Source organism: Hippopotamus amphibius, chromosome 16 (assembly GCF_030028045.1).
Source record: "Hippopotamus amphibius kiboko isolate mHipAmp2 chromosome 16, mHipAmp2.hap2, whole genome shotgun sequence".
Taxonomy (NCBI): domain Eukaryota; kingdom Metazoa; phylum Chordata; class Mammalia; order Artiodactyla; family Hippopotamidae; genus Hippopotamus; species Hippopotamus amphibius.
In genome coordinates, this window is record NC_080201.1 from 55,332,149 (window position 1) to 55,360,145 (window position 27,997).

Below are 27,997 nucleotides of genomic sequence, written 5' to 3' on the forward strand. Positions count from 1 at the left end.
TAAGGGGGAAAGGTCTATATCTTGACCTGTTTTGATTACAGAGATTCACTCTGGAAATCCACTGAGCTTTGCACAAATCATCAGTGTGACTTTCTGTGTGTTTATTACACTTCTATAAAGAATTTCAAAAAATCCAAAGAGAATAGTTTCATGAATCAGAAAGTGGTAATTTCCTTTCCTCCTCCAATCTTGTTCCCTAGAGGTAGGCATGGATACAAATTGGGTAGTGTCTTTATCTAAAGTTATAAATAATTTACTGAGCTGTCTCTATTGTCCTGCACTTTGCATTTTTCACACAACAGTGTATCTTGAACTGTGAAGAGCCACCTCCGTTCTTTTTTCAGTTATGTTGTATTCCACTGGGGGCAATACGTACCGGACCCAACTTAACCAGTTGCCTGTTGACTATTTTCCATCTTAGCCACTTTGAACAGTGTAGCAGTGTCCATTTTGCACCTGTGTGAGTATTGCAAAGGGATGCATTCCTAGACATGGGGTTTCTTAGTTTAAGGATATGAGCATTTTACATTTCCCTTTGAAAACTGCACGTGTAACAAAATGCTTTAGACAAGACTATAAGAAAATGTGGGGGATCTGTTGACTCCATTTACCTCCTCAGGGCCTCTGGGATATTGTGAACTGCAAGATGATATCTGTGGTCCAGGTGAAGGTTGGCTCTGAGAGCAGATGCTTCTTCCTCCAGGAAGCCCTTCCTGATTCCCAGATAGGGTCAGGGAACCCTTGGGCTTCCCTAGCCCCCTGAGCTCCCCAGCTGTAGCCCTGAGCACTCTGGATGATAGACGTGTCTTCCCCTACCCAGCCTTTCAGTTCTGTAAGGGCAGGGCCAAAGCTGTTGAGGTCACCACAGTGTCCCCAGCACCACCTTGCACAAGGATGGGCACAGAGGATGAACTCGGATGGATGGAATTTATAGGAATAGAGAGAGTGGGGACTCAGAGGGGACAGGACTCAGCTCCCAGGGGCCCAGAGAGGGGTCAGGGAGGCTCAGATAGGGGAGAGGAGACTTGAGGATTAGGAGGAGCTCCCAGAAGGAGACAGGGTCTCAAAGAGAGAGACAGAGACTCAGAGAGGGGTATCTCAGGGAGAGGCATGGGGACTCAGAGAGGTGACGGGTTTAGAGAGAGGAGTTAAGGCTGGCGAGGATCACGGATGCTCTGATAGGGGGTGGAGTTGCAGAAGGCCTGGGAGCTGAGGCTCCGAGGCAGTGTGGGAGCTCGGTAAGTTCCCTCCTTTATCCTCCTCCTTTTGCAGACAGTGAGACCCAGGCTTGTCTCCTCAGGCTTGACCACCTGCTGGGATGTGGAGGGCTGGGGAGGGGCCCAGGGGCTTTGCTGTGTTGACACTGGACACCGATGATCTCTTCCCTACACCTCAGAGGCCTCTTCCACACGGTTCATCAGAAAGGCATTGGGCTGAAAAGGAGGGTCCCCACCCTCAATGGGTGGGGATGGAGGGGAGGGGGTGGGAAACCCCAGGGCGGGGTGGATCCTGACCCCGGTGCCTCTCCTTTCCCAGAATTTCCTGCCCAAGTGCCTTTTTGGTTCCGGCTGCAATTTCACATCTAGATGAAGTCGAATTATCCCGATCCCAGTTAAATCAAGCCCAGTCTGAGGAGGGGGCATGGCCACCTGCCTCCCTTTCCTTCATCTGGACCACGGCTGTGGATCGTCCCCTCCCCATCTGGTTTTGTCTCTTTTCTCCCCAGTGATGGGGCTGCTCAGCCACTTCCTGGCTGTGTGACCAGAGTGACCGTCAGAGCCTTGGGGACCTCATCAGTGCACCAGAAACAATACCACCATCCACCTCACAGGAGTTGACAGGGAGGCTGGCCTTGGACCAGGCAGCAAGGCATGGGGTATAATGAGTTAGGTGCGTGCTTGGACTGGTACACAACAGGGCTGGCAGACAGTGGCCAAGAGCTCTTGGAGTCTATCTGATTGGGGTTCAAATCCCAGCCGCTGCCTCTGACATACTGTCCTAACCTGCTTCCTGCCTGAGAGAAACAGTCCCTTCTCCCAGGGCCAGGGGGCCGGTGCCACGAGATGCTCTGCATTTAAGATACACACCAGGAGCCCCTTGCACAGAACAGGTACCTAATAAACTGTTGCCACCCTGCCACAGTCCCACAGCCAGAAATCACCTCCATCTGAATCCAAACAGTTAGTGTTTTCCCAGTGCTTTCCCTGGGTCAGGATCTGAGCCAAATGTCTCCCACACAGCCTCCTCCCTGAGCGCTCCCAGGCTGCAAGCCTGGTGGCGGGGCTGTTGTCAGAGCCTGGGGTGAGCAGGTGGGGTCCTGCCCTTGGCACTCGTTGGATGATGACTTCCGCTGCAGTCCTGACCCCATCTGGGTCTCTGTTTCCAAATCTGCAAGTTTGTTGAGTGAACCCTCGGGAGAATGGCACTTGGCTAAATTAATGCAACTGTTAGGACTCTTTCCCCCATTTAACCCCCGTGGAGGCTGAGGGAGTTCCCTGGTTGCCTAGTGGCTAGGATTCCGAGCTTTCACTGCCGTGGCCTTGGTTCAGTCCCTGGCTTGAGGAACTGAGATCCCGCAAGTCGGGCAGCAAGGCAAAAAAAAAAAAAAAAAAAAGTGGAAACTGAGGCTCAGAGTCAGGTCAGAGCTTCTCAGGAGACCAAGAAAATGTTTGTGATCTAGAAAAAAGTGGAGCACAGTGTTTATAACCGAAAAGTAGAAAGAGCCTACATGTCCGTCAGCTGATATACGGATAAATGAAATGTAGTGTGTCCGTATAGTGGCATATACCTGACAATAATGACATAATAAAGAAATGACACACTGACACACGCTACAACACGGTGAACCTTGAAAACAGTATGCGAAGTGAAAGAAGACAGACCCAAAAGATTACTTATTTATTCACAATAGCCGAGATATATACGGAAACCACCCAAATGCCAAGCAGCAGATGAACGGATAGAGAAAATGTTGTATAGCCGTACATCAGAATATTATTCAGCCTTTACAAAGAAGGAAATCCTTCCATCTGTGACAATATATGATTGAACCTGGAAGGCATTATGTGAAGTGAAATAAGCCAGTCACAAAAGGACAGATTCTGCATGATTCCACTTACATGAGGTATTTAAAATACTCAGACTCTGAGGGTCGGGGAGGGATGGATGAGGACTTTGGGGTTAGCGGATACAAACTACTGTATATAAAATGGATAAACAACAAGGTCCTACCCTATAGCACAGGGAACTATATTCAGTATCCTCTAATAAACCATAATGGGAAAGAATATGAAAAAGAATATGTATATATATGTATAACGGAATCACTTTGCTGTGCAGCAGAAACTAACAACATGGTAAATCAACTATATACTTCAACAAAAATAACAAAAAATTAAAATACTCATTTGTCAAAGTAGAGAACAGATGGGATGGGGGGAGAGGAGGGGTTGTTTAACGAACATAAAGTTATAGTTCAAAGATCTGCTACACAACACTGTGCCAGTAGTTAACACTGCTGTATTGTACACTTAGAAATATGTTAAGAGGGTGTATCTCACATTGTGTCCCACACACACACACACACACACACACACACACACACACATATTCTATGATCCCTTTTTTATGAAATGTCCAGAACAGGCAAATCTATACAGAGAAAAAGCAGACCAGCGGTCACCAGAGCCTGAGAGGGATAGAGGGGTTGCGTTGATGGTTAAGGGGTGCAGGGTTTCTTGGGGAAGGGGTGATGAAAATTTTCTCAAGTTGACTATAGGGGTGATTACACAGAATTGTGCACTTTAAATGGATGAATTGTCTGCTGTGTAAATTATATTTCAAAAACAGCCATTTTTAAGCGGGGCACCAAAATCAGAAAAGAACCCTGCCAAACTGAGATGAGTACATCTTTAATTATATGCCTGCAAACTGCAACCTGGTCATTCCTCAACGCCTCTCTTGTATATCAATGACATTAAAAGTGTCATTTTAGGACGTGAAGTGAGGTGCATATATCCTCTGGACATCTCACCTTGTCCCGGGCAAAGAGAGCTTAAGCAATTCCTAGAGAGGGACAGGAACCACAGCCCAGAGAGGGTCAGCTTCCTGCCCAGTGTCACACAGCCCTGGGGCTTCAAGAGTCCTGAGTCCCCACCTTCAAACGTGAGTTCAAATGTGCGTGCGGTTCCAACCCCAGCCTCCACGCTGACCCCTGGCTGCCTCCTCCTTCCGACGTTGCAGGAAAAAAAAAGAAAAAAGAAGCCACGCCAGGAAACATCCATCACAGGCTGTCAAACTGGGCCGGAGGGGCAGGGGTCAGCAAGGAGGTGACCTCCAGGTCTCCGTGGGGACCAGGATCCGGCAGGGCTGAGGGTGAGAGGCTGGAAGTTTTCCCACCCTGAGATTTTCCTGCGTCAACCCAGGAGGGCGCCCTGGATGCCGCCAGCCCTGCCCCCAACCTCCTTCCTCTCTTGATACAGCTTCCCGGCTGAGAATGGGGGAGGGGCATGCCAAGGTGGAACCACCAGGCCCAAGAAAGAAGGCACTCTGGGGTTGACAAAATTAGGGACATTGGCTCAGAGAGGCCAAGGGCCTGCTGTGGAGTCATACAGCGCTGGGGACTTGGCGTAAACGGGTGCCCAGCTGCTCCTGCCTTGCAGGGCCTCCCTCAGCCTCCACTGCACTGCCCAAGAGTTGGACGCTAGCCCGGCCTTGGGCGTGTGAGAAGCCCTTGGCCCCGGGCCCTGCCCCCGGTCCTTCCTCCCCCCACACACTGGGGACTCAGCCCTTCCTTGTGTTAAATAGAAACCTCTTTATTCTAAGTATCGTACGTTCCTTAATACATTGGATTGGGGCCAGACCTTGAGGTGAGGGGAAGGGGGGTGGGGGGCCGGGATATTTCTGTAGAGCCTTCGAAAACAGCACCCAGCACACACTGAGCTGGGGAGGTGGTGCTGGGATCAGGTTCCGTGGCCTTGGGAAAGTCCTTGCTCCTTCTGGTGGCTGCTCTCCTGTACGGGGAGTCTGGGGGTAGGTGAGGCGACCTCTAAGGATCTCTCGGGCCCAGGGGTCTGTGGTCCCAGGCAGGGACTCGGGAGGACGGTCTGTCAGCAGCAGAGATGGCGGGCCCTGAGGCAGAGCTGGGAGAGTCTCAGCATTGGGCCCGGGGCCGTGATGGAGATGGAGACCCAGGCCGACGTCGGGGCAGGCAGGCCAGCCGGGAGAGGGGGAGGCGGCCCAGGAAGAGAGGGAGGCTGAGGCAGAAAGGCGGCCGGGGCACGGGGATGTCTGCGAAGAAGGCACGGTCCCGGGGCGGTGACAGGGCTCCCCCCTCAGAGAGCTCCAGGTCCCGGGCCACTGCCAGGATCTCGTGGCGGGTGGCTGTGTGGCGCAGGCCACGGATGTCCAGGAGGGCTGCCACATGCTTCCGCCTGGGGACAGAGGAGGGGACAGGTGCACAGGGTCCTCCAGATACACTCCCAGCCCACCTGTGGACCCCACCCGGCCACCTGTTCCAGAACCTGCCTTAGCTCTGGAGCCCCTTCGCTCCCTCCGAATTCCTCTTCCATATCAGTCCCCCCAAGATCCCGCCCCTCCCACCAGCACCCCTAGATCCCTCCCTGCATACCAGCCCCCTCCAGAGCTGCCCTTCCAAGCATTTCTAAATCCTTCTACTACAATGGATTCCAGAACCCTCGCCTCCAAACCCAGCCCAAGAATCTTCCTTTTCACCCCATGTCAGCTTCTGATTAAAATAACCTTCCATCTTCACCCCCAACTGAGCTCAGACAGCTTCTAAATTTCCTTTCTGGGATGCCTGTTGAAGCTCTAGACTCAAGAGTAACCCTTAACGTCATCTCACTTGCATCTCAGACAGCCCTACATCATCACTCAAATCTGGCCCAGAAGTACTCACCGACCTCCCCTTCCTAACCATCACCTCACCCCAACGCCAGGTCTGGAATCTTCTCCACCACTGCTCTTCCAGAACCCTCAGCCCAATTCGACCTTGGAACACGCACTTCACCTCTAACCCTTCCCTGGAATTGCGCTCAACCAAAATTCTCCTCCAGAACTTAAAATTCACCTTGGGGACCCTCACTCCAACCAGAAACTTTGTGCTCAAAACTAACTCCGTTCCACAACACTCACCCCTAAACCCAACACAGTGGAACCTTCCCTGCTCCCCAGTCTCAGTTCCCAATCCCAGATCCAAAACCCAACTTCAGAACCACCATATTTCAACTCAAGATCCTGAACCCAACATTCATTTCCAGAACTTTCATTTCAAACAGTTCTGGGGTCTTCACCACCCACTTCAACCCAGCTCAGCGTCTTCACTCTCCCACATCCCAAATTTGGTATCCCCACAGCTCCAAAACACTCCTCCAAAATGAGGCTCAAGAACCTTCCAGCTCAGCTGAGCTGCAAAATGCGTCCCCCAGACTCAGCTTTGGAATCCTTCCTCCCAGCCCAGCTTGAGACCTTTCAAACTGAGCTGCATATCCAAGTTCCGATTCAAGTTCAGAAACTCCAATCCAGCAGGAATGCTGGGACCCCAGCCCCCAAGGGACTCCAGGGCTCTTTGCTTTCCCAAGGACATGAGCCCCACACCTAGAACTAGAACCACCCATCCTGAACCAGTTCCAGAATTCTCACTTCCAGCCCCAAGTCCTCAACCTAAACCCAGCTGATGCCTTACTCCCAGGTCCTGTGGGGTCTGTCTCTGGGAACAGAGCGTCTGTCTACCAGACTAGCACTGGGGGACTGCTACCACTGCCATGTATAAGCGGCAGTGTTGTGTGGTGGCCAGGTACCGGCTTTAAAGCCTCCTGCCTGGGTTCAAGTCCCAGCTTTGCTGGTGGCTAGTTGTGACATTTGAGGTCAGCTACTTAATTTCTGCCTGCCTCCAGTGGAGGCAGAACAGTGCTGCCTTTTATGTGGGCAGGTTTTCTAAAATAGCTTTTATTCTAAAATAACTTACTTATAGAGAGGGTGCGTAAGATGCTTTCTTAGGTCTGACATAAGAACTCAATAAGCAAGAATTGGTATTGTCTCTGCTGTCACCACGGATGATGATTAATCAGTCCCCAATAATCCCATGAAAAGAGTATTATTGTATCCAAGGATTAGAAGAAGAAACCGAGGTTCAGAGAGGATCACACAGAGAGGAAATGGTCCATCAGGATCTGAACGGCGCCTGCCACTGTCCTAATGCGTGTGCGCCCGTGTGCCCGTGCGTGTCCCCGTGTCCCCCGCGGCTCCCCTGTTGGGCCGGCCCTTCCTGCCGCCGGGCGGCCCCCGCGCCCCCCTGCCCTGGGCTTCCTGTGACAGCTTGTTTGTTTGCGAGCCCTGGTGGCGGCGGCGGCAGCGACGGCGGCGGCGGCAGGAGAAGGAGGGAAATCGTATTAATAATGTCCTGGTTCCAGCAGGAAACGGCCGTCAGACACGCTCGCCGCCTCCCTCCCTCGCCCAAGAGGCAGGAAACGCAGGGACGGATGCCAAGGCTCGCCCGGAGACCTCGGCCTGGCGGCAGCGCGGGCAAAAAGGAACCCGGCCGGCGTGGGGGGTGGGGATCTCACCTGATGTCTGGGTAGTCCCTCACCAGCATCCCCACCTCCATCTGGATGCTGGGCGTGTCTTCCAGATGCAGAACTTCGGCCAAACGGGGCACCACGGCGTCCAGCCACGAGGCCTGGGACTCCTGCAGGGGAAGACCTTGGGCTCACACTCAACACCCCCCGCCCCTCGAAACCACAACCTCCCAAGGCCTCGCCTCGCCTGGCAGTTTTCTCGGCTGTAAAACCGGGCAGAGGGCAGACTGTAGTCAGAAGTTATCTGGAACCTTTGGAAATTTGAGGGGAAAAAATATCCATAATATAATCTACTCCCAGTTTTGCAGATAACTTGGGGCTGGGGGACACCCTTCAAAACCTAAGTTTGCAAAATGTTACCGTTGGGGGAAACTGGATAAAATATGCCAGAGATGTCTCTGCATTTTTTCTTATAACTGCATGTGACTCTATAATTATCTTCTCCAAAATGAAAAAGAAAATTCCAAGGACTCTAGGTTAGAAACTCCTGGAATGGCTGCTGAGTGAGACCCTTCCGGTCTTGCTGATAACCGCTGGGTACAAATAAGATTTGCTGATTTTAAATGCTTGGACTTGGGAACGCTAAGGTTCTGAGTTTCTGTTGCATTTAGCGACGATCTGTGCTCATAATGATCGCTTATGTTTAGGTCCTAAGCCCTTTCAATGGGAAGTAATTTACCTAATCCCCACGACAAGGCATAGGGGTCATTTTTCTCCTCTTTTGCGCCCAGAGCTCGCGCTCTCTGTCTCTCTCGCTCTGCGAAAGCCAGTTTTTACCCGTGGAAGGCAAAGATCAGAGTGTTACTGTTGGCTGCAAGTTGGGTGAGAGTCTTATTCTAAGCCCCCTTCCCCGCCTATCGAGTCCGGGGATTCCCGGAAGCCAAAGTTTTCCGTAGTTTCGGAGCCCCCCGCCCCCAGGCCGCACTGACCAGCCGTCGGAACAGCCTCTGCAGCTGCGCCGCGTCCTCCCGGAGCCTCCCGGCCACGCGGTTGCGGGTCCGCGCGGAGCCACAGCTCAGGCGCCCGCGGAACAGGGGCCGCACGTATTCCACCAGCGCCCGCCGGTGCAGCTCGGCCACCAGCGCCTGGGGACCCGGGAAGACGCGAGGGGATGTGAGCCACCGGTGACCCCCTTTCCCCGCTTCCCACCCGCCCGCGCCCGCTCCGGGCATCCAATGCGAAGCCCTCCCCACCCCCGGCCCCCGGCACCCCTCCCGACTCCCGATGGGTGATCTATGTCCTGCCCCGCTAATCAGCCCGCGGACACCTCCTACCGGTCCCCAAAGGGTGCCCCATCCCAGCCCTCTCCGCTGTCTCCGGAGCTCCACCTCCCAGAGGCGCCAACGCCGCCTGCACCCCGCCCTACACCCCAGTACCCGCGGGCACCCTCCGCACAGACCCCAGGTAGGGCGCCACCTATCTCGCCCTGAGAGAGCTGCTCCCCACCTAGAAGGGGTCTCTCCCAGCCCAGCGCTCTGTCTCACCCCCATCCCGGGTTCCACCCCGCACCCCTCCCCGCACAAGCAGACGCACCTGGTAAGGCTCATCCTGCATCCTGCGCAGTGCCAGGGCCTTAGCGCCCAGCGTGCCCACGATGCCATCCAGGGCCTCCGAGCTGCTCAGCCACTTCCTGCGCATCAGCTTGCTGAAGTGCGGCTGGATGGGACAGAGTGGGCACACAGAGGGTCACAGCTCGCCTCCCTTCCGCCCTCTTTCTTCACATATCAATTCAACATTGGTTCCCAAAACCCTGCTCCGAGCTGAACCAGGGCGGCAGGTGCTGGGGACACAGCAGTGCCAGACACAGTCCAGCCCTGCCCTCCTGGGGCTCACAGTTCAGAAGAGGAGATGGACCCGTTCCCCAGACAGTGACCAACCAGAGTGGCCACTGCTGGAAAGAGGGAGCCCAGGGGGGGATGCCTGAGTCAGCACAGAGAGTCAAGGAGGGCTTCCTGGAGGAGGGGGCACCAGAGCTGAGGCCTGGAAGATGGTCACCATTAGCCAAGTGAGGGGTGGGAGAGGGAGTGGCTCAATCCAACAGGAAAGCCAGTGGGAAGAAGGTTCAGATTTCAGATGGGCTTGCGGGTCAGAGGACCAGAAAGAAGGTCAGTGTGGCTGGCAAGACCATCTATATAATTCACGGACTCAATGCACAATGAAAATGGAAGACCCTTTGTTCAAAAATTATCCAGATGGACTTCCTAGGTGGCGCAGTGGGTAAGAATCCACCTGCCAATGCAGGGGACACGGGTTCGATCCCTGGCCCTAGGAAGATACCACATGCCGCAGAGCAACTAAGCCCATGTGCCACAACTATTGAGCCTGCGCTCTGGAGCCCATGAGCCACAACTATTGAGCCCATGTGCCGCAACTACTGAAACCCATGCGCCTAGAGCCCGTGCTCTGCAACAAGAGAGGCCACTGCAATGAGAAGCCCACGCACTGCAATGAAGAGTAGCCCCCACTTGTCGCAACTAGAGAAAGCCCATGTGCAGCAACGAAGACCCAACACAGCCAATAAAATAAATAAATAAATAAATGAATAAATAAATTTATAAAAAAAACCCAAAAAAACAAAAATAATCCAGAACTTCAAGACACAGACAGCAGAGATTTAAACCAAGCCAGGACCCTTCTAATTGGGGACTGTATGACTGCCCAGTGAAGAGATGGGGCTGGTCAGGTGAATGGAGGAGAGCATGCAGGCCTCCTGCGCTTGGGAGGGGCTCCAGATAGCTCCTGAGGGCACTGGGGATCCATGGCGGGTTCTAAGCAGGAGAGGGAGAGGGTCAGCTTTGTGCTTCACCGAGATGCCTGGGAGGGGGCAAGACTGAGGCAAAAATGGGGCATCTGGAAGGAGAAGGAAAGGGTGAGGAGAGGGAAAGGAGGATGCAGGTGGTAGATTCATAGGATATAGTGAGTGGCCACCTGTGGGGGGAGGGGAAGGAGGCAGTTGGATCCCGGAGGTGGGACAGGCAGTGGGTCTGTCCCTGAGATGGAGGCTGGGAGGAACGAGAAGCGGGTGCTGCTGTTGGGTGGATACTGGGAGTGTGAGGTGCCTGGACACCTCTGGGGTTGGTGTCCATGGGGGTCTCAAGCAGGTTGCTCTCCCACTCAGCGCAACACCCTCTTCCTGCTCTCTCCTGTCCCACATTTTCTGAGCCTTCAAAAATGAGGCCCGTAGGCTGTCGCTGGAAAGCAGGTTTGAATCAAATGAGCTGACGCTCTTGGTACAGCACTCAATGCAGGGCATGTTGCCATTGCCATAAACTCTGTACTTTTATGAAGATCCCAGTGGCTAATACCCAAGGGCCAGGACCCGAGCTAAGCACTTTATGGCCACAAGCCCATTGCTTCCTCACAGCCATCTGAGAAGTCCTGTGCCCATTTTCCAGATGAGCAAACAGAGACTCCAAGAGGAAAGCCACTTGCCTAAGTCCCCTTACCTGGAAGCAGTACAGCGGGGCCTGGAACAAAGACTGTACCCCCATCCCCCCTTCCCTAATTCACTCACATTCATTCCCATACTTGTGCATTTAGTCATTCAACAATCACACTCTGAACCCTTCCTGCGGCCCAGCCCCGGGTGGAACACTGGGGACACATCAGAGAATGCTTGGGGACAGAGCGTAAAATGAGATAAACAAAACTTGATAATTATAAGCAGTTGGGAAATCTGAATTCTGATATTTGATGATATTAAGGAATGATTCTTCCATTTGTTAGGTAGGAGAATGACATTGCTGTTATGTGTGTTTTAAAAGGCTGGGTTCCTTATCTTTCGGAGATACAGGCTGAAGCGTTGATGGATGACGACAGGATGTCAGAGATGTGCTTTAAAAGAATCCAGTGGGCAGGAGAGGTGGGGGGAGAGGTGGAGTTGATACTTGCTGGAGCTGGTCCACAAGAGGTCATTCTGTCATTCTGCCTACTTTTGTGTATGTTTGAAATTTTCCATAATAAAAAAGTTATTTTAGAAACATTCCAACAAATCCTTGCCCTTGAGAAGTGAACATTCCAATGGGAGGAGACAGATTGGAAAGAAAAAAAAAAGCAAAGGATGTAGCATGGCAGGTGGTGATAAGTGTTTTGGAGACAAATAGAGCAGGGCGGGGGGAGAGGAGAGGAGCGGGGGGATATGGGAGTCTCAGGGGCTTCTATTCTAAATAGGGCAGTCAGGGGAGGTCCTTCTGAGAAGGGGACATTTGAGTCAAAGCTTGAAAGAGGTGAAAGAAGGAGGCTTGTGGCTATCCAGGCAGAGGGAAGAGCAGATGCAAAGGTACTGCGGTTGGAATGAGTCTGACACATTAAGGAGCAGCAGGGGGTGGATGTCGCTGGAGTGGAATAAGCAGGGAGGAAAGTGGGAGGAAATGAGGTCAGAGAGGGAAAGGACAGACCATGCAAGCCTTGGGGGCCACAGCGAGGACTTTGGCTTTTGCCCTGAGTGAGCTGGGAACCATGGAGGGTTCTAAACAGAAGTGGGACATGATCTGATGTACAGCGTGGATTGAACATGAATTGCAATCAGGGACATACACACCTCTCAGTTCCATTCCGGGGTACTCCCACCAGCACTGCCCCCCTACTCTCACCCACCTCTAAACCTAGTCCCTCTGGGCACGTGCAGGAGCCCAGAGAGGAGTGAATGGGGCTCTAGGGTCTAGAAGAGGCTGGGCAGGGATCTGGGGGACCTCAGTGAGGAGGGGCTCCACCCAGTCCCCTAGGCCCCTTCCTGCTGATGGCTCTCTATCCGCCCCCTGACCACGTCCTCCCACCTCTTCCTTCCTGCACCCCCCTCAGTCCCCCTAAAGGACCCAGACATGGCCATCACCCCCAACCCCCTCTGCTTCCCGAACACTGAGTCATGGGCTGAAAGGAACTGCAGGATGGGGTGGGGGCGCCCCCGTCCTGGCCCCACTCAGCCCACTGCCTCGCTCACCTGCAGCTCCTGGAACAGCAGGTTGGTCAGGATGCGGTGGCAGAGTCGGGTCACACGCTCCAGAGCACTGGCCGCTGCTTCCCGGGCCGGCTCGCTCTCGGGGGGCCCCACCCGGGCCAGGCGCTCCGCCAGGGCCCTGTGGGGATTCGTGGAGCCAAAAGTCAAGGAGCCCCAACATCTCAGCCCAACGGCCTGGACCTGTCTCCCCTTGAGCAGACTCTATTTTGTGGGGCACAAGGGTGACAGGTCAGATGGGGCGCTGGGGGAAGTCAGGGGCTCTGGGGAGGGCCTAGGGGCTAGGAAATATCAGGGTTAGGGGTCTGGGGGTTCTGTGGAATGTCTGGGAGTCTGGGGGATGTAGTGGGGAGGAAGGGTCACTCTGGTCTCTGTTTCTCTGGTGCTATCTGGGTGATAGCGGGGACGCCTCCATCCTAAAAGTCTGTGCTTCTAAAGGACTGTGATTCTAAACTTCTACCCTTCTCATTTTCTGTTGAAAATTGAAACAGTCGATGACCCTCTCCATCACTGAAAGGAGAATAACCTGGTTTGGAGGGCAATTGGGCACTTTCTGCCCAAATGCCAGCACACCCCCTTCTGAGAGAGTATCCCTGAGTCCCCACACTTGTGGGAGTTGACAGATGTGCCAGGTTTTTGTCTACAAAAGAGTGGAGGCAGCTGTCCACCCACCGGGGACAGATTAAATGAATGATGGCCCATCCAAACCATGGAAGACGGTTCAGGTATAAAAAATATAAAAGAAGCTGGTGGGAACTCTTCAGGTGCTAACAGAAAGATCTCCAAGGTGTTAAGGGGAAGAGGACAGAATGTGTTCAATATTCTACCATTCGTATTTTTTTTAAAGGAAAAGGAATAATGTGTACGCATATAGTAATGTATTCACTTGTATATTATGAAATATGCATATGCATGCATAACTATGCATATGCATGCATAACTATGCATATGCATGTATAACTATGCATATGCATGCAGTGTGCCTATGCATATATACACTTATTTACACATATTTACTGGTAAATGTATCAAACAGCCCTGCAAAGACATGGGAGACTTTAGCAATAACTGGAGGGGAGGAGTGAGGGAGGGAGGCTTTTCACTGTGTGCCCTATTGTATCTTGAATGTATTCCCAATTTTAAAAATTCAATTAAAATCAATTAATAAAAAAGAAAAGTAATATAACTGAATCACTTTGCGGTACAGCAGAAATTAACACAACGTTGTAAATCAACTATACTGTACAAGCAAAGTATTATAAGATAAAAATGTTTAAAAAAATGTAATTCCTAGAATCTGGCTTCCAGGTTCCTGTAATTCTAACACTCCCAGGTTCTGATTACTCTGTAATTCTGGTGCTCTGTGATGCTACAGTTCTTTCTAGGACTCCCAGGTTTTATAGTTCTAAGGTCCCCTATATATGTCTCTCCGGGCCAGCTCTGAAATCCCCACCCAGGATCCGGGCACCCCAGTTCAGCTTGTCACCCTGGACTGGCCCTCTCCCCCACACACTGTGGGTGCTCTCACCTCAGGGGGGGGCCACAATTGACCAGGGAGATGGTCCTGCTGATATAGGTGTCGGGTAGCAGCTCCCGGACTCCTGGGTTCTCATGGAATCGTTCCACGCGCTGCTGGAAGCTGGTGGGAGAAGAAAGGGAGGATGGCAGATGGAGCACCGCCGGATAAGGGTCCCCTGGCTGGGCACTCAGCCCAGCAAAGCCTGTGATCCCCACAGAGGCTCCCCTGCCCACCCTGACTTGATTCACTTTCATCTCTCCTCTCCGCCGGATCCCGGGTCCAGATGCCCCACCCCCACCCCGGCCCTGCCTCCAGCCCTCCATACCTCTGCAGGAACTCTGCCAGCCCCCCCAAACAGCAGTAGGCCATCCGCTCCCCAAACTCCTGGCTGATGCGAGGCGCTCGCTCTGTGTGCTCTTCCAGCAGCTGCGTGGTCCAGGGGGATGAGAAGGGATGAGGAGGGAGCGAGGTCCCCCTTTCCCATCGGCCACAGTCCGGCTGATTCTCCTTCCTCTTCCCTGCCCCTACCTCACACACGTCCTGGGCCAGGCCGCTGGACCAGTCCTCCGTGCTCGCCCAGTGCTCCTCGTCCTCCTGCAGCACTCGAAGCAGGGCTGCCCGCGTCTGAGCCTGAAGCGAGGAAGTGGGGAGAGAGGCAGGAGTCAGAGCCCACGGGAGCCTCTCCCTCCGTTTCTCCCGCACCTCAGCCCCCAGCAAGTCTGGATTCTACCTGTGAGTTCATCGAGGTGACGCTGGGGAGAGAGGCTGGCCCAGAAAACTGCCCCAACCCCTTCCATTCCTAAGTCTACAATTTGGCGCTTGATATTAAAAGTCTGTGGTTTTAAGCCTCCTCCCTCTAATAGCCAGAGGGCTTAAGGGTTTATTCTCTCATTATCTGATAATTCTAGGACTGCTCTCAGGTTCTGCAAAACAATTCTTTCATGATTTCCAAATTCTATGATTTGAAAATTGCAAGGGTCTGGGATTCTAAGGTTTACATATCTCTGATTCTCTGGTCCTATGTTGTCTTCAATTCAGTGAGTCTGAGAATCTAGACTTCTTGGATTCCAAGATTCAAAGCTCTCAAGTTGCAAAGATTCTGATTTCTGTGGCTGGGGCAGGACTGGCTTTTAGACCAGAAACACTTCTGTGGCTGGGATGGATGTTTATCGCTTAGGCCGTTCTGCTCAGCAGTGCCTGTGACCAGCCATGTTATTAACCATGTTTACTGTCAGCCCCATTTATATGCAGAGATGCTCTGATGCCCTCCTTCTGTGAGTTTTTGAGTCTGTGAGCTGAGGTTCTATGACTGACTTTCTCGTGCTGGAAGATTTGAAGTGTCTGAATGTATTGAACATTTACTGAGTGTCTTCGTCCAGCTGGGTGCTTCAGATACACTGAACATGAGACAGACGTGATCAGTATGGGCTTGTTTCTATGTCTTTTGGACGGAACCTGGAAGTCCACAAAGGGCAAGGGGAGATGGAAATAGGGACGAGGGGTGGGGAGAGACCCCCAAGTTCAGCGTGACCCCTCTCTCTCTGCAGAGCACCTCCGCTCCTTAATCACCAATGCCAAGTTCCAGGTACCTTAACGTCTGTGACACATTCATCCTCCAAGCCACGAAGGGTGCCGGGGGACAGAAGGGGCCCCAGCTCCCCGTTCTCCAGGGCGACCATGTCCACCAGACCTAGGACCTCTCTGGGGGTGGGGGGAAGAGACAGAGGGGTCTGTGAGAGGTGGGGCTGGGCGCTGAATCCCTCCCCATCCCCACCCCTTCACAGCCTGTGTGTTTGTGACCTGGGCCGCTCCCTTCCTTGCTTGGGGCCAGCTTTGCTCATGCCTCAAAGGAAGCCTCTGGAACTGCTGCTCCCTTGGCTCCAGCTCTCTGAGTCAGCTCCCTGATGGATGGTGTCTGGGCAAGACCAGGCTTGATATGGCACGCAAGGTCTCACCCACCAGAGCTTCACCAGAGAGAAGCTCCCTTCCACTTCTGCTCCTAGTCCCAACCATCTCACCTAGCCCCAGAGGCCTTGCCAGTCCAGTCCTCACTCCCGGCTTCTACCTGCTTGCATGCCCCAGCCTGTGCTCCACCATCACTCTCCCCACACCTCCCCACCACCCACACACACACACCAGGCCTTTGCTCGTGGCATCTTCTCAGCCAGAAGCCCCATCTTCCTACAAATCAGACTGAACTCATGTCTCGCTATCCCACGCTCCATCTCTCACGGATGGCATGCAAGTGTCATGAACAGATATTCCCAAATGGGATCTAGGGGGTATCAATATTGGTAACATCATATCCTTCCCATTCTCCTGGAGAGGGCATCCTGATTTTGATGAGGAACTACCCTCCACGGTGTGGTTTGGGTATGGCTAACTCTCTTTTCCCTGAGGCTGGTAGTTACCTACTCATAACTAGTTGCAGTATTCCATCTCCTAGCCACAAGAATGGAAATGTTTTAAGATCCAAAGGCTGATGGTTATAAGATTCTAGGACTGGGAGGGTCAATGGTACTCAGGTTCTAGATGCTAAGATCATAGAATGCAAGGGACTGAAAGCGCTACCACCCTAAAACTGGAAGGATTGACAGTGTCAAAGTTCTAGGATCCAAAGAGGGGATGAGGAATTCCCTGGCGGTCCAGTGGTTAGGACTCCACGCTTTCACTGTTGAGGGCGTGGGTTCAATCCCTGTTTGGGGAACTAAGATCCCACAAGCTGCGTAGTGTGGCTAAAAAATGAAGCAAATGTTTAGGATTCAAAGGCTTATGGGTTCTAAGGTTCTAGGATTGAAAGTGTCATCAATTTTAAAGTTCTAAGATCGGAGGGGTCATGGGTGCTAGTGCCCTAGGGTCTAAGGCGAGAGCAATGTAAAGGTTCTAGAATTCTAAGGGTCAACTGTGCCAAGATTTTAGGACCAGAAGGGTCATTGGTGCTAAGTTTCTAGTACTGGAAGGGTAGGCAGTGCTAAGATTCTAAGAGTGTACACGTTGAGGATTCTAAGGTTCTTGGACTGGAAGCATAAACAATGCTAAGATTCTAGGACGGGAAGGATCCGTGTCGCTGAGGTTCTAGCGCGGGAAGCGTGGAGAGCGCTAAGATTCTCGGGTCGGAAATGTCACCAGTGCTGAGTCTGCAAGGGCCAACGATGTTAAGGTTCTAGGATTGAAGGCCCAGGGTCCTTAGGATCTGAAGAGGCCGAGGCTGGAGGGGATGGCGGGGTGGGGGAGTGAGGGTTCTACGCGACCTTGGGACAGCCGATGCCCAGGCCCCAGCTCACCTGGGGTACACCTGGTTATGCCAGTGCAGCAGCGCGTAGCGGTCGGCCAGCGGCAGCCTCCGGCGGGCGGCGACCCCGATCCACTCGGCCAGCGCGCCGTGGTAGCCGCGCAGGTAGACGCCGAAGGCGCCCAGGCCGGCGGGGTAGGAGGGCGCCAGGCGGCCCCGCACCACGCCCAGGTCCTCCAGCAGCCGCCCCCGCAGCGCCTCCAGCTGCCCGGCCAGGCCCCCGGTCGCCCCCGGCGCCGCCGCCTCCAGGCGCTCCCGGGCCGCACGCGCCACAGCCTCTGCCCAGCGGGCGCGCAGCTTGCGGGCCGCCTCGGGTCCCCGGCGCCCGTCGGCCGCCTCCTCCTGCACCAGCACCTGGCCCAGCTGCGCCACGGCGCCCGCGCCCAGCCCGGGGCCCGCCAGCGTCTCGCGCACCAGCGCCCACAGCTCGCGCTGCAGGGCCTCGTACAGCAGAGCCACGTCCCGCGCCCGGCGGCCCCCGCCCGCGCCCTCGGCCTTGGGCGGCCCGGGCGCGCTGCCCCCCGACGACGCCAGCTCTTCGGCCTCCAGCTCCAAGATGTGCTCGTCGGCCCGCGCGAGCTCGCGCTGCTGGATCAAGCTTAGGATCTCCAGCACTGTGGGTGCAAGGCGGGAGGTCAGGGGCTGGGAAACGGGGCAGAGGGGGCGAAGGATGGAAAGGGGTAGGAGGCGAGGGGAAGAGGGTCAGGGGAGGGGGGAAAGGTGTGGGGCAGAGAGAGACGTGCGGGCATTTCAGGAAAAGGGGAAGAGAGAAGGGTGTTAGATGAGGGGTTGGGGGCCTAGGAAGGGGAGGGGGAGGAGAAAGCTGAGGGCTGGTGGGGGAGGGGGGCCCAGAGGTGGAGGACGAAGTCAAAGGAGGAGGGGGAGAGAATGGAGAGAAAGAGGGCAGGGGTCAGGGCTTGGGGAGGGGAGGAGGGGGAGAGGGGATGGAGGAGGCAGCAAGGGGGAGGGCCAGGACAAGGGGGAGGGGACAGGAGAGGGTTAGGGAAGGCAAGAGGGGGCTTGGCCATGAGAGAAGGAGTCTGGGTATGGGAAGGAGGTCAAAAGACTAGAGGGTGTCTGATTAGGAAGAGGGTATGATGCGGGGGAGTCAGAGGAAGTGGGAGGTTAGGGGTTGAGGAAGAAGGAATGGGTTAGGGCTTGGGGTAGGGGGTCAGGGGTAGGAAGAGAGTATCAGGGGTTAGGATGTGGGGAGGAGGTATGGGAGTTGAGGGCAGATAGGATAGAAAAAGGGCATCAGGGTCAAAGAAAGGCATCAGAGGAAGTGGGGAGGCAAGGGAGGACAGTCCGAGCCAGGTAAGCGGAGCTCAGCGGAGAGAGCCCATGCACTTGCGGGCAGGGTGGGGGCATGGAGGCGGGAAGAGGGTATAAGACCAGAGATGGACGGGCCTTTGGGGGGTGCGGGCAGCTGTAGGGGTGATCTGGCTCTCTGATGAGTTCACAGTCCCCCAGGAGAGGGGAGTCATGGGGTTGGGAGGCCCCTGAGTGAAGGCAGAAGCAGGGTCCCAGTGGCCCAGGGTTACCCCCAACACCTCCACCCCCTCCGCTTCCTCCCTGGCAGAGAAACTATTTCCTGGCCAGTGCTATTTCTGCCCATCCGTTTCCAGAAGGCGGGGGCTCCAGTCACCCCCTTCTCACCTCCCCGCGGTGCCCTCCCAGTCCCTAGGGAGCAGGGGCTGAAATAGCCTCTGGCGCAGGATGTGGAGGGCATCAGGAGGAAGAAAGGGCTCTCCAGGGCTGAGGCAGCAAGGGCTGTCCATGGGGGGAGGGTAGGAGTGGGGATGGGCAGGGGGATAGAGACAGGGTAGGCGATGGGGTTGAATGAAGGTGGGGATTGGGACAGGGTTGGGGCTGGAGAAGAGGATAGGGATGAAGGCGGGGGTGGGGATGCAGGAGTTTAGGATTAGGGTGAGGTTGGGGCTGAAATCTGAAGAGGGAGATGGGCAAGGAATTGAGAATGTCATCTGGGGTTTAGGGTAGGGGTGGGCTTGGAGCTAAGTTTAGGTGAAAGTTGAGGATGGAAGGAGGGTAGAGATGGAAGTGAGTTTGAAGAAGTCTGGGCGTTAGTTGGGGTTAGGAAGGTGGAGAGTTGAAGTTAGAGGTTGGAAATGGGGGGGTTCGGATTGGGACTCAGGATGGGGGTGGAGACGGGATTAAGAGGTTGAGTCTGGGGTTAAGGTTGAAAATGGGGGCTGGGAGTGTGACTAGGACTGAATGAGAAAGTTGGGAAAGTCGAATGAAGGGGGATGCTGAGATGGACCTGGGGTTGGGGGTTGGGAGTGAGAATAAAGAGGGGAAAGGGTTGAAGCTGCACCCGGCAATGGGACTGAGGATGGGATGAGAGTAGAGGAACAGGCCATAGCATGGGTTGTCATGGTGTTGGCCATAGGGATGAGGTTAAAGATGGTGTTTGGAGACAGGGATGGGTTGGGAATAAGCATGTGGATGTGCCTCAGGTGGAGATGGCGGATGGGGTTGGAATAAGTATGGCTGGAAACCGAACAGGCATTGGGGAAGACATTGGGGTTTGGTATTGGGGTTGAGGATACAACAGGGGTGGCATTATGAGCTGAATTGTGTTTGTCCGCCCCCCCCACCCCCCCCCCAAGAAAAAGAGATACGTGAAGTCCTAACCCCCAGTGCCTCAGAATGTGATGTTGTTTGGAAATAGATCATTTACAGAGGTAATCAAGTTAAAATGAGGTCGTAGGGTGGGGGCCCTGACCTATTATGACTTGTGTCCTTATAAGAAGGGAAACTTGGACACCAAGGTAAACGTGCGCAGAGGCAAAGAAGACGTGCAGACAGAGAGAAGGCCGTGTGCGGATGGAAGGTAGGAGGGAGGCAGCTACAAGGCAAGGAACGCCAAAGATGGCCAGCAAAGCACTAGAAGCTGGAAGAGACAAGGAAGGATTCCTCTGCAGGTTTCAGAGGGGACATGGCCCTGCCAACAACTTGATTTCAGACCTCTTGAACTGTAAGAGAATAAATGTCTATAGTTTTAAGCCAGCCAGTTTGTGGTACTAACAGGAAATTAACACAAGTGGTGGTAGATCTGAGGGGGTGTAGTTGGGAGATGGAGGGAGATGTTGGGCGTGGGGGTGAGTTTGAAGATGAAGTTTGGACATAAGTTGGATGACGCTGAAGGTGGAGGCTGGGGCTGGGGGTTTAGGATTGGGTTGGAGTTAGGATTGGGGTTCAGAGTGGGATGGAAGAGGAGAAGAGATTGGGGATGAAGGAGGTGGTTGAGGTGGGGCTTGGAGTTTGGGGCCGAAGTTGGGGCTAAGGATGGGAATGGGGTGGACTGTGGAAGTTAGAGAGGAGCTTAAGGTCATGGTCACGTGTGGATACTTTGAAAGGAGATGGGATAGAGGGTTGAAACTGGGGACAGGGAGGGGACTGGAGGAGATGAGACCAAAGTTGGTGATTCAGTTGTTGCTGGACGAGGAGGTGAGGTGGAAGGTGGCAGGTGGAGAGAGGGACAGATTGGGGATGGGACTGAAGCTGGAGCTTGGTGGTGGAGATTAGGACTGCTGGGGGCACGGGCTGGCCATGTCCATGGAGGTGGGTAGATGGAAGCTGGAGATGTGAATGGGGGGTGGGGTCCCAGGTGGAGACAGTGTGATTCTCCCAGGTCTGGACCAGGGCTCCCGACTCACCTGACAAAGGCTCCTTCATCTTTGGGGGCTCCGGGACCTTGGGCGGGGGCTCGGGAGCCGCCTCACCTGCGGGCACCACCCTCTCGGCCAGTGATGCCCGCCGGGGCTGGGGCTTGGGCCCACGCCCCAGTCTCAGGAAGGCCAGCCTCCGCGCAGCCTCCCCAGCCGCCTGCTCGTCGCCCTGGGCTCGGGTTCCCTGAAGCCTGGCCAGGAAGCCGAAATCTGCTGAGCTCCTGCGGATCCCCGGTGTCAGCACACGGCCCAGGAAAGAGCGAAGCTGCCCATCCCCAGGGCTGCCCGCCCGCCGGCCGGGGGCTCTGCCCAGCCGGAAGGTGGCCAGGCCTGCCAGCTTCTCCAGGGTGGCGCGGCGGTGACATGATGTTCCGTTGGGGAGGGTTCCCAGCTCCCCAGCCTCCTCTTCTTCCAGCCCTGAAACTTCCTCAAAGGGGTTCCGAGAGGACCTAAGGGGCAGTGTCCCTGCCCGGGGCACCTTAGAGTCTGCCACCCCTAGACTCTTCAGGATGGGCATTTTGACAGGAGGGGACCTGGGGAGAAAATAAAGGACCATTGGTGGTGTTGATGATGGGTGGCATTGACGACGATGCCTTTGTGTACCCAGCACTTTGGGGCATGTGTATCAAGTACTGGTCTGAGCACTTATTTACCCTTTGAGTCTGCACAATCTCATGAGGTATTATCACTATGCCCATTTTGCAGATTAGGAAACTGAGGCTCGGAAGAGCAAAGGCATTTGCCTAAGATCCCACAGTGATTCAGGGACAAAGTCAGGTTTCACACCCAGGTCTGTCTGATTCCAGATCCCAGGTTCTCTCCCCTGACCATTGGCGTTCAGACCCTTCCCCTACCTTACTCCTGTGCTGGGGTGTTCATTTTAGCGGACCCTCCTACTCCATGAGGAAACAGGCTCAGAGAGGAGAAGGGTCTTTCCCAAGATGGCGCAGCCAGTGAAGGGCAGAGACTGCATGGGGACCCAGGCCCCACCACACCGTCTACCCAGGCATCCTGTTCACGCACTTGGGCACCTGCTTCCCCTCCTCTGTGCAGTCAGTACCCCTGTCTCCTCTACCCCACCCCATTCATTCTTCAGCAGACATTCTAGAAATATCCAGAATAGGCAAACCCATAGAGACAGAAAGAAGATTAGTGGTTGCCAGTGACTAAGAGAGGGGGACTGGGGCGTGACCACTTAATGGGTAGAGGGTTTCCTTTAAGAGGGATGAAGATGTTATAGAATTAGTGGTGGTGATTGACACATTGTTAATGTACTAGATGCCACTGAATTGTACACTTTAAAATGGTTAATATGGGGCTTCCTAGGTGGCGCAGTGGTTGGGAGTCTGCCTGCCAATGAGGAGGACATGAGTTCGATCCCTGCTCCAGGAAGATCCCACATGCTGCGGAGCAACTAAGCCCGTGTGCCAAAAAAAATAAATAAATAAATAAAATGGTTAATATGGTAAATTTTATGTAGATTTTACCACACACACACACACACACACACATACACACTGATTAGGTATTTGCATGGGCCCAGATACAGCAGTGGCCAAGGCAGACCCAGTCCCTGCCCTCATGGGGCTCGAAGCTTCCCAAGTCCTGCCCATTCCATCTCCTAAAATCCCTGTCTCCTTCCTCTTTCTCGCGGCCCCTCCCTCAGTCCAAGCCCCCTCCTGCTTCCCTGCTGCAGCCTCCTCCCTGCTCTCCAGCCTCTAGTTTTCCAGTCTACCTTTGAGGACCTTGTTAAGGCTCAGACCTGCCCCTCTCCCTTCTCAACCCTCCATGGGTCCCCAGTGCCCTCGGGATAAAATTCAATGCCCTGCCCTCTGCTTGCCAGCTGTACCCCTCACCAGCACTATCCTACATTCTCCTCCTCCTTACTCCAGTGTCCTCTGGGTTTCAGCATCTGTTTCGACATGGATACCTGTTGTCCATTTCCATTCAGGCTTTAGAACCCAGCCCCAAAGCCGCCTCCTCCAGGAAGCCCTCCCAGATGCCCAGGCTGAGTCAGGTGCACCGCCCCCCCGCCCGAGACTCCCACTCTGGATCATCACTGTCTGGGGATACGTCTATGTTCCCCACGGGGCTGTGAGCCTCATGAGGGCAGGGGCAGGGCTGTCTGGGTCACCACTGTGTCCCCAGCTCCCAGGGCAGGCACTCTGGGAATGAGTGGGCACTAAACAGGAAACAAAGGAAGGAGACAAGGACTTCATTCCGTATGGGGGAGGAGGAATGATAAGTCAGGCCAGAGAGGTCAGCAAGGAGCAGGCCATGCAGGGCCTTGAAAGCCAGAAGGAAGGGCTCGGGCTTTCTCCCGAGGGCACTGGCAGCCAGGGAGGGGCACTTGTGAAAACGATGAAATAGTCCAAACATTCAGAAAAGTACAGAAAACAAATTTAATAAACACCCCTGTGCTTACAAGCCTAGCTGCATCTAATGCAAACATTCACTCTTTTGGATTCAGTTTGTTTCTTGGGTGTTTTTTTTTTGAAAGAATCAAGCATTGCAGGGAATTCCCTGGCAGTCCAGTGGTTAGGACTCTGCACTTTCACTGCCAAGGGTATGGGTTCAGTCCCTGGTCAGGGAACTAAGACTCAAGCATTGCAAATGCACTGAAGCCCCCCAAGTTCCTCCCTGATCCCACCCTCTCTAGCCCTCTCCCAAGGAAAGCCAGCCCAGCTGACTTTGACCCTGTGCCTACCCAGACTGGTAGGCAGAAATAACATATTGCTTCATGTGGTTTCAAACTCTCTATAAATACCATCATACTACATGTATCCCCGGCAACTTGGTTTTTTTCTTTCCCTCACATTTTCCACGTGAGATTTACCCATGTGCATCTCTGTGGCACTAATTAAGTGCCGCATACTATTCCACTGTGTGGCTATGACAGATTTGTGTAAAGTATCAGATGTTTGCACCTCCTCCTATGGCTGGACACGTAGGTTGTTCTGAACTGGGACAGGTTCTGAGCAGGTTAGGGACAGGGACCAGATGGGGCAGTGGGTGTGGGGGTGCCCGGGGGGGGGCCTGGGAGGAGGGTGATGCTGAAGGGGCCCTGAGTTGGCTGAGCTTTGGGCAAGAACGTCTCCTTTCCTGGTGGAGACCCCCCTTCTTTCCTCCCTGACTTCAGCCTCTAGACTTTAGCCATTGTTTCTCAAGCCTCCTGTTCCTAGAAACACCGTCCCAGCCTCTCTCCAGTCTCCATGGTCCCCGATCCCCCAGGGAGGAAGTCACCATGGCAACACTTGCCTGGAACCCCCATGGCTGTGGGCAATCGATACCAGCCCCTCCACACACACACACACACACACACACACACTATTCACACACTGTCTTTCAGCTTCCAAACTGGCCTCCACATGCCTCATCCCCAGAATGGCTCCATCATCCCCCAGAACTGACTCCATCATCCCCCCTCGAAAAAATCTCCACCTCCCCTCAAAATAGTGGCCTCCAATTTCCCTCCAGTTGAAGTCAGCATCACTCAAACTGGGTTTTTTTCACCCATGCTAGATTTGACATTCCCACACTGGCTCCCACATCCACCCCTAAACTGGATCCCCCCACCAAACCATTTCCAACATCCTCAGACCTGGCTGCAACATTTTTCCCAAAACTGGCCCCGACGTCTTTCCCCTTCCTGGCTCCAACACCCACCTCTGCAAACTGACTCCGACATCCTGCCCACTCCAGCCCCCTCGTCTGCCTCCCAGTGCCCAGCCCCTGACTCACTTCCGAGGCATCCCTCAAGCCCCCAGCTTCCCTGCTCCCGCAGGATGTCTTGACCACCGGAGCTTCCCTCTTTGGGCTCCTCCTCCTCTTCCTCGCTGCCAGCCTTTCCCCAAAGTCCCAAACCCTCTGCAGGCAGGCTGATATGTTTGCACAAGTCATCACCTCCAGCCGGGTGTCTGTATCAGGGCACTGCCCATGCAAATTGTGTCCAATACAATGCCAATCCAGGACTTCCCTGGTGGCGCAGTGGTTAAGAATCCATCTGCCAGTGCAGGGGACATGGGTTTGATCCCTGGCCCGGGAAGATCCCACACGCTGTGGAGCAACAAAGCCCGTGCGCCACAACTACTGAGCCTGAGTGCCACAACTACCAAACCCCGTGCGCCTAGAGCTGATGCTCTGCAACGAGAGAAGTGACCACAGTGAGAACCCCGTGCACCTCAACAAAGAGTAAGCCCCCGCTCTCCGCAACTAGAGAAAGCCTACATGCAGCAACGAAGATACAACCCAGCCAATAAATAAATAAATAAATTTAAAAATATTTTAAAAGAATACCATGCCAATCCAGACCTTGCCCCCAAACAATTCCGTCACCAGCCCAGCTTGTTTCAAGCTCACCCACATCTTCATTCCCAACCTCACCCTGTCTCCTGCTCCATCTCCATCACAACCCTTGTCCCCGCTGCATCTCCAAGACCCCATCTCTTGGGGATGGAGCAGAGCGTTCATCTCTCTCTGGCCTCAGCCTTCCCACCTGAACTCAGAGAGTTCTGACCCAACGACATCTTGTCTCGCTTCTCCCTTGGCAGTGCCAAGCTCTCCCTGGCTCCCTGGCAGCCTGGATCGGCAGAGTCCCCAGAGTCTTCCCTGCACCCTCCTCCTGTTCCCATCTTCTCCTGCCACCCTCTTGCTGGCTGGCACCCTCCCGAGGTCAGGCCCTAGAGTTTCTCTTTGCCCCCAGCTTCTCCTGGCTTAGGGCATACGTTCTCCCAAATTCTGATCCAGCCCGGAATTCAGAGGGCCCCGGGGGGCGTGTGAATGCTGCCCCCTCCCCCCACACACTCACCTCCTTGTCAATGTCCCTCTGTCCCTACCGCTGTCCTGTCCTGAGGCTACTTCAGCCAGGACTGCTGAGAGCTTGGATCTGAGGAGGGGGGGTTAGAGGAGGTCAGTTTCCTGTCAGGAAACCCCTCCCTCTCTGGGGCCAGGGGCGGGAAGGGCTTGTTATCTGTCTGCCCTTTTAGGCCAGGCTGTGGCTTGGCTGGGAAGAAGGGCAAGTCTGCAGTCAGGTCCCCACCCTCACCCCCTACCCTGGGCCGGAACTGGCACCCCTCCCCGCCTGCTCTTCACACCTCCCAAGGTGACAACACCATCCTGGGTACCCCCTGGAGACACCCCCTACTGGATGTGGGCCTGAAGCTCCCTCTTGGGTTCCCTGCTCTGGGGTAAAGACAGGGAGGAAGAGTCTGCTGGGCCCAGGGGCTGGGATTGGAGGCCTAAGGGGAGCAGCCTGAGAATGGCTTTGGAATTCCGGTTCTCTCTGCCTAAAAGCCCCTGTCCCTGGGTCTCCCTATCCCCGCTCCTCGTTATCATCTGAGTCTCAGCTCCAGCATCCTTTCCTCAAAAGAGACATTCCCCGACCAGCAAAAGTACTTCTGCACTCCCCCACTCTCCACCCCCCCGCCCGGGGACATTGCTCTGATTCGTCAATTCCTTTATAGCACCTTCTACAATCTGAAATGATCAAATTCCTCTGGCTCCCTGGTAGATTTTCTGACTGTCCCAATCGCATGTAAATTCAAAGCAGATTTTGCTTACCTTGTTCATCGTGATATCCTTAGATGCACGCCTGGCACACAGTAGGTGCTCAGTAAAGATCTGTTAACCGAATGCACCAATAGGGATAGATCTGAACTAAGGACTGGAAGTTGGGGATGGAGATGGCAGGTCGGTTGCAGCTGGGAATGGGTTGGGGGTTGGATGGGGTGAGATGCAGGATTAGGGTGACTTTTAAAGCTGGGTTTTAGGTTTAGGTGGCCCCCTGGCTGCTCGGGCCCAGGTGTTTGGCCTGAGAGAATGATCACTTCCCTCAGCAAAATTGGGGTTGCAATGAGGTAGGGCTGGCATTAGGGTTAGGGGCTGGGCTTCCGGATCACTGCTCCTCCCTCAGCCCCAGTGAGGGCTGTGTGAACATCACGTTAAAATAAGCGCATCAGGGGTTAAGATTCCAAGGTCTGAAGGCTTCAGTTCAAGGATTGGATTTGCCAAACAATGGGCCCTGGGGAAGGGGCTGGTTTGGTGGCCTAGCGGGGAGGGGGAGAAACAGATTATGTGCTCCCCAAATCAATGTGGACCTGTGGTAATTGAAAGGCAGCCTAAACTGGAACCAAAATGGCCTGTTATGGGCCGCGGCCGCTGTTGGCTGGATCTCTCCCTCTTTTTTTAAACGTAATTTTTTACTGAGATAAAAAATTCACATACCATAGAATTCACCCTTTTAAAGCGTATAAATCAGTGGTTTTCAGTATATTCACAAGATTGTGGCAACCATCACCACTATCTAATTCCAGAATATTTTCACCAAAAAGAAATCCTTGTAGCCCATTAGCAGTCGTTCTGCACTACCCACACCCCAGCCCCTGGTAACCCTGAATCTACTTTCTGTCACCAGGGATTTACCTATTCTGAATATTTCATGTAAATGAAATCATACAATAAGTGGTCTTTTGCATGCTTCTTTCGCTAAGCATAATTTTTTAAGGCTCATCCGTGTCGTAGCCTCCCCTCTTTAAGCCTCAGTCTCCCCATCTGGGAAATGGGGTGGGGGCAGTACTGGGAACTGGCGAGCCAGGGTGAACCCCGAAGTGTGGTGGGCAAATATGGGTAGGGAGGTGATCTTCTGCCCCCGTGTGGTGTATCGGAGAACTGCAGCTCTCAGCGCTAGGGCTAGGAAGGAATTAGGCTGATTCAGCCCCATCCCATCCCCAGGACCCCACCCGTCATCCCACAGAACTCTTGGTATCCCAAAGCTTCTAGAACGACATCCTGAACTCCCTCTCTGCCTCCTACCATCCCTGAGACTCCTCAGGCTCCATTTGCTGAATAATAACATCATCCATTTAAGAAATTCTAAGCTGTTCTCTCATGATGCACTTTACTTACGTAGTCTCATTAATTTGTTGCAGACAGAGGTTGCTACTGTTGCTA

At 54.1% G+C, this 27,997-nt stretch overlaps 1 protein-coding gene across 3 annotated transcripts; it reads right to left on the reverse strand.

Annotated features, from left to right (window-relative positions):
• Positions 1 to 3,642: 3,642 nt before the first annotated feature.
• On the reverse strand, positions 3,643 to 27,980 carry EXOC3L2 (exocyst complex component 3 like 2). Of its 3 annotated transcripts, none has more exons than XM_057710588.1 (11): positions 27,953 to 27,980; positions 21,038 to 21,582; positions 17,353 to 17,974; positions 15,658 to 15,769; positions 14,394 to 14,698; positions 14,078 to 14,188; positions 12,535 to 12,670; positions 9,129 to 9,251; positions 8,525 to 8,680; positions 7,584 to 7,705; positions 3,643 to 5,432 (listed from the first exon to the last, which is right to left on the reverse strand). In XM_057710588.1, exons 2-11 carry the CDS (start codon positions 21,564 to 21,566, stop codon positions 5,153 to 5,155), a joined length of 2,496 nt encoding a protein of 831 aa, XP_057566571.1. In that variant the 5' UTR covers positions 21,567 to 21,582; positions 27,953 to 27,980; the 3' UTR covers positions 3,643 to 5,152. The 3 variants fall into 3 exon arrangements, with proteins under 3 accessions (XP_057566571.1, XP_057566570.1, XP_057566572.1); XM_057710587.1 differs by lacking the exon at positions 27,953 to 27,980 and adding an exon at positions 25,857 to 25,902; XM_057710589.1 differs by lacking the exon at positions 27,953 to 27,980 and having other exon boundaries at positions 14,394 to 14,494; positions 14,597 to 14,698; positions 21,038 to 21,581.
• Positions 27,981 to 27,997: the final 17 nt, after the last annotated feature.

What these genes read in the sequence shown, in the direction of transcription:
- EXOC3L2 (XM_057710588.1), bottom strand. Translation starts at nt 21,566, where the DNA reads ATGCCCATCCTGAAGAGTCTAGGGGTGGCAGACTCTAAGGTGCCCCGG. An exon ending in GATGAAGGAGCCTTTGTCAG is followed by an intron (nt 17,975 to 21,037) that starts GTGAGTCGGGAG and finishes TTGCACCCACAG; the next exon opens with TGCTGGAGATCCTAAGCTTG. An exon ending in AATGTGTCACAGACGTTAAG is followed by an intron (nt 14,699 to 15,657) that starts GTACCTGGAACT and finishes TCCTCGCTTCAG; the next exon opens with GCTCAGACGCGGGCAGCCCT.